General features: G+C 47.4%; 1 protein-coding gene across 2 annotated transcripts in view; it reads left to right on the forward strand.

Moving 5' to 3' along the window:
* LRGUK (leucine rich repeats and guanylate kinase domain containing) overlaps nucleotides 1-10,502 on the forward strand; it is a 49,227-nt gene extending 38,725 nt beyond the window's left edge. The window contains exons 18-20 of one of the 2 annotated variants that reach the window (XM_060279223.1): nucleotides 5,489-5,626; nucleotides 8,332-8,453; nucleotides 9,583-10,502. In XM_060279223.1, coding sequence (XP_060135206.1) covers nucleotides 5,489-5,626; nucleotides 8,332-8,453; nucleotides 9,583-9,788 — 466 coding nt within the window. In that variant the 3' untranslated portion in view covers nucleotides 9,789-10,502. The remainder of the gene's footprint in view (nucleotides 1-5,488; nucleotides 5,627-8,331; nucleotides 8,454-9,582) is intronic. The other variant, XM_060279224.1, reaches the window with a different exon arrangement.
* The last annotated feature ends 1,777 nt before the right edge of the window (nucleotides 10,503-12,279 follow it).

A 12,279-nucleotide genomic window follows, 5' to 3' on the forward strand; every position in this document is an offset into this window, starting at 1 on the left:
TACTGTATGTAGAAAAATACATACGATATATAGTGAAGCTCTCTCTCTCTCTCACACACACACACATATTATGGGGAATTGCTTGCCAAAATGTGTATATTAGAGAAAACGGCAACTAAAAATGGGTGTGTTGAAAGAAATTTTCACTAAACCGCTGACAAGTTTTCATGAATAGTAATTTTTTAAAATCACAAATTGCTAGAGGAATGTGGAGAACTGAATTTAGGACTGGAAAAGTAGGAAACTGAGAGAAACCACAACAGACTGAGCCATCCACTCCTGGCTTTGTGCTGGGGGAGTGGGGAGGAAACAGCTCCAGGAAGTGCTACAGGATAGGGACACCTCAACCATTAGGCAGAGTGAGGTGGCCACTACTTAGGTTCTCATTGCCAGGTAGGGAGAGATGCACTTATGGGATTTTCAGATGCCCAGATAACTTAGCTGCCCTCGGTACTGTACACTTTACCTTGATGGTGGCCATGGTGCTGCTCTGCATCAGGCAGCAAAGCATCTTTGCCCTTCTGTGACATTAACCTTTCTTACACCTGTTGCCAAATTTAGCTTCCTTTTGTTGCAAAACTTAGCAGGCGCGAAATACAGCCAGCTTTTGATGAGCTCTCTTATTCAGAAAAGCTGCTCTTGCTTTGAATTTGTTTTCCCCGAGACTTTGGTTGATTGGAGCACTCTTTGTGAACGTTGGGGGTCAGAGAGGAAGTCCGTCTCTCTGAAAAGTATTTGCAAAAAGCCTCAATAGGTTTCTGCCTTCCCCCCCTTTCTCCTTTCCCTGTCTGAGCTCTTGGGAGGGCGGGAGGGGGGGGGGAGAAAAATCATCTGCTTTGATTTAGAACACAATGGCCTCTTTCACGAAAATAGTTCTTTGCTCCTGGAGTTCAGCAACGAGCTTCTCCCTTCTCCATTCAGCCACTCTGTTGCCAAGAGACAGAGGGGTGACTTTCTTTATCTAGAGCTCTCTGCAAGACAAAGGCTTGAGTTCCTTCTCCCTGTTCCTTGTGGACACCGCAGCACAGAACTAATCTAATGTCACTTGATTAGTAAGGGTGCTAATGGGCTAAAGAGAGGGCTGGCTCCGCAGGGTCATGTCTACTTCAAATGTAAGTGGGAAGTGAAAAACATTTTGCACACCTATCAGAGAAATGCTGTATAAAAAGGTCTCGTCCGGCTGAAAGTCGGCCAATTTTCTCCTAAATGAATGCAGCAGTTTGGATTCCGCAGGGTGGTGCAAATTTGGCTCTGTTTGCATTTTGAGCTCCATTCAAGGTATGAGTAGTAGCGTGCAAAGCCCCAAACGGCTTGGGACCCACGTACCTAAAAGGGCGTCTCACCCAGTATCAAGCATCTCAGGCCCTACGATTGGTGGGAGAGACAGGGGAGATACTGGCTGGTTGGCTCTGACCCATGGCAGAGCTTTATCTGTGGTGGCTCCCCGTGTGCGGAACAGTCTCCCTGGGGAGGTGCTTTGATCTCACACATTCTTAGCATTCAGGAATAACTCAAAAATGCTTCTGTTTATCCAGACATTTGATAACCGAAAACTACTGCTCCTGGCAATCTTGGTGTTATGAGCTTTGTGGTTATATTATTGTTTTTTGAAGTTCAGAACACATGTTCATTTTAATCATATCATTTTAACTGTTTTGCGTTGGCCACCCTGAGTTCCTTTGGGATGTAAATTAAACAAATTATAATGGTGATACCCGCTTCAGTGGGGCTGGCCTTTCATTAGGCAGAGGTTAGATCCTGGGGGCCAGTAGTGGCCTGAGCCCCCACCATTCCCCTCTGTTGGAAGGTAGAGCTGTGTGCCGCATGGGCTAGTCTGGGCTGGAAGATGCTATCCTCTTGCTGGGAGCATTGATGTAAATTCAGCTGCCACCCTGTTGGCTTTTGTGTGTGCAAGGGGTGTGTGTGTGTGCCATCTTTCCCTTTGCCCTCAAGCCACCCCTGAGCCTCAGAATTCATGAAGAGATCCAAAGGGAACACCATTTGATCTCTCCCCACGATAGCAAAGCTGCTTAGCAAGTATTAATAGCATTCCCTGTAGTAATTTCATGCCTGGTGGCAAATTCAGCCTACAGGAGGTGATTGGCACCCTTTGGAATGAGAAGGACATGAGAAGGAGCAGTACAGGCATTTTCCAACATGCCAGCCAGTCATGCTCCCCCAGCTTCTACAACCATAAAAACGTGTAATTATATGCCATGTGTCAGGGTTTGTTGTGACTACTCTTGAGTAACGACCGTCCACATGCTTGTCTTGCAGATGTTTTTATTGGTGCACATTATTTACAGTGTAACGGATTGCTCATTTCATGTCTACCCGCTCGAGTCAGATTCCTGCACTAAACTCTTCCGCGTTTTTGACCAGCATAAAAGCCTCGGAACTGAGAAGCGCCTCCCCTTCCTTCTCTTTCTCAGTTCCGGCGTCGGAGGTACTGGTCTTCTGTCTGTCCTACTCCTGTCCACTCTTTCCGCCTCTCTCTCTTCCTGCCTATGGAGCAGGGGCTCTCTAGTGCTGCCAGAGCCCTGGCACTCCTTCTCTGCTTCCTGACTCACCTCTTCAGACCCCTCGCTCTCATGACTGCTTGGAGACGGGCTGCTTCTGTAATCCTTCCCCCTTACTCCATGCATAGGGTTGCCTCTGGCGTTAGACCTACTCTTGAGTAGACCATTGACACTGCTAGACATGACTATGCTAGGTCCATTAATTTGAGTGTGTCTGCTTGGAGGGAAACTTGGTTGGAATCAGCCCGTAGTTAATTTATAGGTTTCTTAGAAATAATTCTCTGCCTTGAACTGTGGTGTCCAGTAAGTGGCCCAGCTGGCTTTAAAGAGGGACTGGACAAATTCATGGGTGGTCGGTGGAGTCAATAATGGACATAGGCTGTGACAACTGCCTGGAATCTCCCATGTTCAGAGAAGCATCAGTTGCTGGGGAGCAGCAACAGCAGAGGGCGATTGCCTTTGCATCCATTCCTGCTTGTGGGCTTCCTAGAGACACCTGGCTGGTTACTGTAAGCCGGACTCTGAGCTGGGGGGATCTTTGGCCTGATCCACCAGGGCTCTTTGTACATTCATATGCGTGACTGCAGCAGCGGCAAAGCGTTCCCTACGGACAGCCATGCAACCCTGCTAGCTTGCCTAGCACCGTGGAGAAGCATGAGCTGTTGTCTTTGGTTAAACAGCTATTCATCTCCCCTGTGACCGCCTAAATAATCTGCCTGCTAAAGAAAAGAGCACAGGGATTTATGTGAATCTGTTCCGTGTGGTGTCAGTGGAGCTCTACATTCTCTCCCATATCCTTTTCTCCTGGGGAAATCCTCTAGCTCCAGGCATGAGCAAGGGACAGCATTTTCCCGGTGTGAGTACAGGTGTACCTGCATACCTGCTCAGTTATGTCGCTAATATAATCTGAGCACACTTGTTTGTTTTCTAAGCTGCCTTAGAGAAAGGTGGGATATAAACAAATTGTTGGAGATTCATGCCCCGTGTCTACAGTCATGGGATTGTTGTCTATCACATGACGGTGTATGTTTACATTCCACAGAGTGGGAAGTGACGGAGACAGGATGTTTGTGTTACTGCGTTCCGTGAAATGGGATTATTTTCCTTTGTTTTTTTAATCTTTGCTGTCTGATGCTAGAGAGAGAGGGAGCCATATTGCAGTGCTCCGTGTGTGTTTATATGTAAATAAAGTAGATTACCCCAATTGCTGAGTTGCTGAGGTCTGTTACGCAAACTGTGAACACACTGCGGATCCCTGAGTGATGCTGAGTGTGCTGAACATCACAGTCGCTGTGATGTTCAGGCAGAAGAAAGCTTTTGAAGCTCCCAAACGATCGACCAGGAGGGAGAGAACATGCCAGTGGGGCATGTGTCTTTACCAAGGTCCTACTCATGTGTAGGACGACTCCTAACACAAATATTCCAACTAAAAATATAACAGCATGGCCCCAGTGTGCCATGGATGTTAGCCTTTTCAAAGCAGAGAACTCAGTTTGACGCAATTTTGTTAAAATAATCTGAGCCAAGGCACCTCTGGGGCAATTGGAATACATCCGGAACCAATTGTGTTCATAAACCGAGGTACCACTGTAGTAAATTGTTGACATGCCTATAGCACTGTTCAAACTGTCCACAGAAATAGCATTATTTGTCAGCTTAATGTAGTTGCTATTATTTCTTTCTCCTATCAAAAGATGCTTCCCACAAGCTTCTGGTTGGCTCCTTTGATGTTGGACTAGATGGGCCACTGGCCTGATCCAACGGGCTTTTATTCTTACATTTAAAATCCACTTCAGTCACCCTCTGGAAGGATGTTTGTTTCACCAACGTGGCCCTGCAATGTTTTGCCTCCATGCAGGGCAGTGATGGGGAAGCTGAGCCCCCCCCCCCCCCGGTTGTTGATGTTGTTGGCATCTGTCTGTCTCAAAAGACAATGGAGTGAACTGAAGTGACCTCCCTGGGGCGCTAGCCTGGGCAGTGTGTCTGGAGGTCCTGGGCTGCGCAGACGACAAGACCCCCTTCTTTGCCTTGCTGTTGTGGTCCAAAGGAAAGCGGACCAAGACGTTTGGCACCAGCTTGGCTGCAGCAGTTGCCAGGAGGAGTTATACAAGGCACCACCCAACCGTCTTAGGAACTCCACTCCCGATTTGTGTAGGGTTTGCTCCTTAGCCTTTTCTTCTCCCAGATGTCCCACAAGGCAGCAGAGGTTTCCTTTTCCTAGATGGGCTACCTTCCATGTGGACGGTCCCTATGTAAGGATTCAGAATCACAGAATCACAGAATCACAGAATGAGTTGGAAGAGACCACAAGGGCCATCCAGTCCAACCCCCTGCCAAGCAGGAAACACCATCAAAGCATTCTTGACATATGGCTGTCAAGCCTCTGCTTAAAGACCTCAAAAGAAGGAGACTCCACCACACTTCTTGGCAGCAAATTCCACTGTCAAACAGCTCTTACTGTCAGGAAGTTCTTCCTAATGAAAAATCACTGTTTAGAAAGAAGATGGCCGTGCTACCCAACTAATGAGAATGATGAAAACTGCTCTTGCAGAAAAGCTTGGAGAGGCATAGAACACCCATGATAAGTCCTGAGGATGCCACATTGCAGCCCCTCCATAGGCCCCCTCCACCCCCGCAGAAAATGAAATTATCTAGTAAATCCCAATGCTTTGTTCTCCCCAAAAAGGGGGATCTGTCAGGCTAAACGTGTCCAAATTATTTGATCTCTTTAGCAGTCTTCCCCCCTGCAGAATCCAATATAACACCTATAAAATCACTGGGTTGTAGGAGACCCCGAGAGCCATTTCATTCAACACCATTGGTACAACATAGGGAAGAGAGGCCGGGGTTGACAATGTGAATTGGGGATGTTATGCTAAGGTGTCATCACAGTGGAAAGAATTTTGACTTTCTCTCTGATGGATAGAATAGAGAGAAGTCCTCATATACTTCCTTATGTGTCATTCCAGCTATTTTGACGGCACCTCCCCAGCAGTTGGCCTCTCACATGCTCGGTTTTTGGAACCCCCATCTCAGGTTTCCAAGTTGTCATTCGGAAAAGACACCAGCCCAGATCGTGGTGTCCCACCCGCTAGTCCAGACCGAAGGTGGGTAAGGGCAAAAAGTGTTCATTGAGAAGGGGCGAGATGGGCAGGTTCCCCATCTGGCAGGATCTGTCACAGAACCGTGCCTGGAGTGTATGCCTGGATCCTAATGGCTCCTCTGGTTTCACCAGGGACTGATTTCTTCCCTGTGGAAACCCCTTTCAGAGGAGCAGCCCAGCCAGTGTGAAGCAGCAAATAATAATAATAATAATAAAGGCTTTGGCACAGAAACCACACTGGCTTAGTGTGGAATGAGCTGTCACAGACAGTATCCCGTTTCATCCGATGCGTTGCAACCCATGATGACTTGAGTTGTTACTGAATATAAATGCACTATGTAACCTACCAAGGCTAATGTAAAGGCACCTGGAAGGGCTGGCAGGCTTCTTTTGGCTTGGTTGAAGCTACTAGCCTTAAGTGCAGGTGAAGCCCAGGGAAATGCCTGATGATCCCCACATCTCCATGATAGCTCCTTTCCCTGGCCCATTCTGCCTTCTTCCTCCTCCTCTTTACTCAGTTTAAATTTGCCAGCTGTAAAGATTCGTTCGTATTTGGGGAAACAAAACATCCCTTCCTTTCCATTTCCTCACGTTGAGGTGTTTTAACTCTGCAAGCGCTTGCACTTAGCACTCTTAATTGTGTTTGTGAGAAATCAACTGTGAGCCAAGCTTGCAAGAAAGCAGGCTGCTGTGTGTGCATGCACTCATATTCATTCATTCATTCATTCATTGTGTGTGTGTGTGTGTGAAGATCTGCACCCTAAGGTGGTGCAACAGCTGGCCAAAGGGATGCAGATTCCTCAGCCTCCTTGTCTTCTACTTTGCATTTGAGTTTTGATTGGAGCAGGAGAGAGGGTGGGTCATCCCATTTAAGACCGCGGGGAGATCCATGCTGGATCAAAAGAGTGGGCTCTCCAGTCCTGCCTCCTGGCCAGCCAGGCACCGCCGAGCTCCCTGCAAGCTGCCAGTCAGAGGCATATTAGCGGGATGAGTAGGAGGGGGGGGTCCTTGGGGAGTCAGCCCAGCACTAGTGTGCACCCCTTTCCTAATCAATATATCCACCCTTCGTTTTCAATTTCATGCTTCCATTGCTTGGGATTGAAGAGCAAGTAAAACAAAAAATCAGTCCTGGTAAGTTTGTGCAAAAGTGTGAGCATGCCAAGATGTGAAGCTTGTTAATAGAGGCATGATGTTGTTGTTTTGTGAACTATTTTTTATCATGCCTGAACGGCTTGCCTGGGGAATTGTGGGTCTCTCCCCACCTCCACCCCAAATCTTGGAGCCTTCAGCATTTTCTAACCAAAGGGTAGTAATTCTAAGCCTGGTGTTCCTGATGCAGAGAGCAAGGGATGGGTGCTGCATTGCTCCTGCACAGTACATGTACTAGGGATGAGGAGGGAAATTGATTTAGATTGCATTTAAGAACACACCTAATTCAAACTTTCCAAAGCAATACCCAAGTCAAAACACAGCCATGTTTCAAAATTTGCATATGTTAGTAAAAATATGCCCCCAAAAAAGTGCTAGATTAGGGAACGTTGCTTTGCAAAAATGTGCTTGTTAGGCAAAATTCCACACACAAACATGTGCATTAGGATAAATTAGCACTAGAATTCTGATAAATCTTTTAAAAAGTGGAAACTGGTGTGGATTCCTGGAGAGTCGAGCTTACGATTGGAAAAAGGTTAAGAACCTGAGAGAAGCCGAAACTGCCAGATTCACCCATCTCCATTGGCTCAGTATGATGGGAAATGCAGGAAGGAAAAAGGAGTTCCATAGAATCATAGAGTTGGAAGAGACCACAAGGGCCATCCAGTCCAACACCCTGCCAAGCAGGAAACACCATCAAAGCATTCCTGACAGATGGCTGCCAAGCCTCAGCTTAAAGACCTCCAAAGAAGGAGACTCCACCACACTCCTTGGTAGGAAATTCCACTGCCGGACAGCTCTGACTGTCAGGAAGTTCTTCCTAATGTTGAGGTGGAATCATCTTTCTTGTAGCTTGAATCCATTGCTCCGTGTCCGCTTCTCTGGAGCAGCAGAAAACAATCTTTCTCCCTCCTCCATATGACATCCTTTCATATATTTGAACATGGCTATCAGTTCCAGGCACTGAGCTGGGTGATGGTGGGAGGGAGGGAGGGAGGGGCTGGCTTTGAGGTATCCCTGCCTATGGCACTTGCTCATTCGACTTTACCAAGGCTTGCAGTTCTACATCTGGCGTCAGCTCGACTGCAGAAGAAACCTCAGCACTCACCCTGGTAATAGATCTGGGGGTGCCCGTGAAGCAGAAGTGAACCAAGGAGTCCACAGCAGGATCCCCTTGCTCTGCTCCCCAGCTGGCTGGAGCACATCTCTTGATTATGCACAGCTGATCTAAGTACTGTATGGAGTGCCTGCCGACTTCCGGCAGTTTTGGACTACAACTCCCATCAACCCCGCAACCACGTGCTTTGTTGGGCCTGATGGGAGTTGTAGGCCAGCGCATCTGGGGAGGCACTAGGTTGGCACAGGCTATTCTAAGCACACCCTGGCACTCATGTGGCACTGCTAAGTCAGAGGGGTGAAACGTCTCAGGCAGACTTGCGTGTTGTTGTAAGATCTGCTTCCCAATTCTGCAAGTCGCCCCGAGTTGCAAAGTACGTATCAGTTTTCTTCTGCTTGCTTGCTTGCTTTTTTGTTCATGAGAACCAAACTTTTCTTTCCCAGCCCCAAAGAGGCACACAGCACACCGAGACATTCGCTCAGCATTTCGCCAGCAGCACTTTCGTCTAGAAGCACGGCTTCTCAGCCACCCGGTGCCCCAGTTCCGTCAGCCGAGGAGGAGGATGGTGAGCAGGAAGGCAGGAAAGGTGGGAGTGGAAGAAAAGCTTTGGCCATGAGCTCTGCTGGGCCAAGATAGAAACAGCACACCTACAGCCCACGGGGGCTGGTTAGGCAGCCCTTTCACCTACCTACCTGTGATCCAGAGACACAGAACCCCCTCTGCTGTTTTTAAGCTCTAAAGCAGGGCTGGGGAGCCTTTGTTCATTTGGAAGGACACATTCTCAAAAGGGCAACTTTGTGGAGCTCAAAAGCAGGCCTTAAATTGCTTCGGTGTGGGTTGCATGCCAGCTATACCAAAGTAATGCCCCCCCCCCTGTACACACATCTCCAGAGGTATTGCTACAGTTCAAAGCACATTCCATCCACGTAAAGGCACTCAAGGACAGTGGGGAAAGGGGTGTGGCAGAAGGAAGAGGAGGCATGGCTTAGGGAGGTGTTCCAAGGGCTAGGTAGAGACCCAAAAAGGCTGCATTTGGCCCCCAGGCTTGAGGTTCCTCACCGCTGCTCTAAAGAGACCAGTAGCGAAGCCAGCTATCGGTAGGATTCCCTGGAGCAAGTCCCGAGCCTTCAGAGCGGTTTTGCATAGTATGTCCCTGACTCAAAGCTATAGTGATGCAAAAAAAAAAAAAAAAAGGAGCAAATGGCAGGAAAGGAAAATAATCCCTGCTGTGCTGTGCTTGTGAACTTCTGCAAAAGAGTTTGCAGACCAGCCAACTAAACTAATATCAAACTAAATGCATATTGGGCCAGATCCAGCATAGCAGTTAGGTGGCAGTGAAATGTGCTGCTTGTTGTGAATGACAACGTCGCGCCCAAGTCCACGCATCAGAAATCCGGACACACAAACCCCCAATTCACCCATGGTAAAGAACGAGCATATTTTGTGACGCAGCAGTTAGGCGCTCTGCCCAAATGGGAAGACCCTTTGTGAAGCAGCTCTCCTTGAACAGGGTGATTTGTTAGGGGTTCTCTCTGTTGGGCGTCTGCTAGAACCAGGACTCTCCTCCTCCCATCTTCCCTGGCTGGGGCTGATAGCAGCTGGAATCTTAGCCCCGCAGCGGCTACTCCTGTTCGAATGGCGGCTGCCGCCTAATCATCCGAACTGTTGACGAATGCCATTTTCCTTTCTTGCAGAGGGGACCGTTTCTACCGAGCCCAAAGAGAAGAAAGCACCCAAGCCCAAGCCTCCTTCTCCCGCCGTCCGCCAACTCGTAGACCGTCCAGGTTCCAACACCAAGCCAGTACTCCCTCCCATTCCGTCAGGGAGGAAAAAAACCAAACCTGCAGCAGTGGAAGGGCAACCCTCTTCTCTGTTGTCTAACCCAAAGTCTTCGTTGTAGCCGTTGTCCCCCCCCCCCGCCCCTTCCGGGAAAATGCCGCACAAGACTCCTTCGCGTCCAAATGCTTCTCCCCACTGAGATCTGCCTGCAGCTTGCTTGGAACGCCTCTTGCGGGAAACAAGCCACTCATAACAGGATGCTTGTTTGGGGTGACATGGGAGCCATTCGGAGGGAAGTCAGTGGGCTGTTCCTCACAATTTATATGTACATCTTGGAATATCCAAGTCCCCCCTGTGGTCAGCCATTTGACAGGGTGTTTTAGTTTTGGTAGATATTTCTAAATCACAGGCTTTATGGGGGTGACGGAGGGTCTAGCTGATTATGATACATATCAGAGCTCTTATTGTCCCCACGCGCCCAAGGAACAAAAGTAGCTTCTCATTTCACTATAAAAGATCTGAATAGCCAACATGACTACTGTGTTATTTCAAACTAGCGTTGTTTACAGTTGGTAGCCCTTGAAATAAGTCAGTTTCGTTAATTTATTACTCAGTTAAAACATTTGACACAGTATCATCTGAGATTGCTTTAGGTGAGTGATAGTCCTAAAAACACTCCACATTCAAATGGCAGCTATTTGAAAATTGGTGATGGGATCCCTCGGATCCAAGTGGAAAGGTTAGGTTAAAATGGCTTAGCTGTTTACAATAATGGGAAGTAGATTCTAAGAGGCATGTAATATTAAAAGTGGTTCCATTCCATTTATCCAAAATAAAAAATGCAATCTTTTGATCATTCTGTTTGGGACATTCTCTTTGAAATGTCAGCAATTGAAACACCCCACAGAAAATAAATCACCACTTAGGCTAAGCATCCAACAAACTGGGGACATGTTGTTAACCCTCTGAAAGACCAGCTTCATCTCCCAGCAGCTGAGGAGACACAAATCTCCAGCGGCCAAGAAAAGAGTTATAGATGAACCAGCTGGGAGCCATTAGCCAAGCAGGTTGCTTTCAGATGTGTGAAGTGGAAAGCACCCAGCAAACTGGAGAGCTTTTAAAAAAAGCCATCTGCACCGGCTCTGCACCTCACTCTCATTGTAGGCATGATTCAAGGCAGCTGAGCCTTGTGCCAGCTGGCACCTGAAACCTTGGGAAAAAATGCTGATGGAAATTTAACTGTTTTGCTATAAAAAGCTCACTTCACAAATCTATCTGGTAGAGATAGATATGGGTCAGACTGGCACAGCAGTTTTGCAACAAGACAACACATGAGCTTTGTTGTATCGCGTTAAAAAGAAATGTGCTAATTTGTTTGCGATCATAGTAGGTTCCTATTCCTTCACAAGTTTTTTTTTGTGTGTGTGTGCTGGGCATTAATGGCTTACAGCTAGCAAGTGATGGTCTGCAAAAAACAACAACCCAACACACAACCCTTTACGTAACACAGTGGCTATTGATGTCCTCTGGCTTTCCTACACTGCAGCACCTCTCCTAAGCCGTTCAGCTGTGGCGGCCATTGGGATGGGTGCACATTCTGAGACACCACAGCCGCTCAGCTAAAGGGAATGAGGGTTCAACTTCATTAAAACAGATCAGAGCTCTCACAGCTAATTCTCGGGAGCTTCCTGAACACTGCAACTTGCACATCAGTTTTTAAATTAACATTCTCATGATTTGGCCAATGAATCAAATTCTTATCTCATTTACTAGAATGATGTTTCAGGAATTAATATTCTAGGTTGTGTTTTTTTTTGGGGGGGGGGGAGTATAGCCACCACCACCCCACGTCCTGTACACTAAATGCACATGTTCATTCTAATCAGTATTTGCAAGACCCACAGCTGAAGACCCACAAAGCTTTATGATAGTAGAGATTAGTGGGAATGCCCTAAAACAGGCATCCCCAAACTTCGGCCCTCCAGATGTTTTGGGCTACAATTCCCATCTTCCCCCGATCACTGGTCCTGTTAGCTAGGGTTCATGGCAGTTGTAGGCCAAAACATCTGGAGGGCCGCAGTTTGGGGGTGCCTGCCCTAAAATATCCCAGTTCTGTAAGTAAGTAACCCTGAAGGTTACTTGGTTTGGAATGGGTACAGTTGAAGGTATCAACTCTGCACCTAGATTTAGGTTAAGTATCCATCGGTCAGGGATTTTTTAGTTCTTCCTGCATTGCAGCTGTTTGGACTAGATGATCCTTGGTGCCCCTTCCAACTACGATTCTATGACTCTCTACATCACAGTGCCATGGAGGGCACCCAATCTGATGCAGATGCAACATTCCTCAGAACAGCTATAAAAATGGTTGGCAAAAACAGGCAAGGAATAAGGCGAAATGGACACATGGTCTATATCAGGGTTTTCCAAGCTTAGGTTACCAGCTGTTTTTGGACTACAACTCCCATCATCCTGGACCACTGGTCCTGCTAGCTAGTGATGATGGGAGTTGTGTTCGGTTTCTGTTAATTGGTTCTCATGGGAAACTTACAGATTCTTGCTTCACACAATTAACCCAAGGCAGTGTCAATTTACTCTTGGCAGAAAGCCAAGGT

Source organism: Zootoca vivipara, chromosome 10 (assembly GCF_963506605.1).
Source record: "Zootoca vivipara chromosome 10, rZooViv1.1, whole genome shotgun sequence".
Taxonomy (NCBI): domain Eukaryota; kingdom Metazoa; phylum Chordata; class Lepidosauria; order Squamata; family Lacertidae; genus Zootoca; species Zootoca vivipara.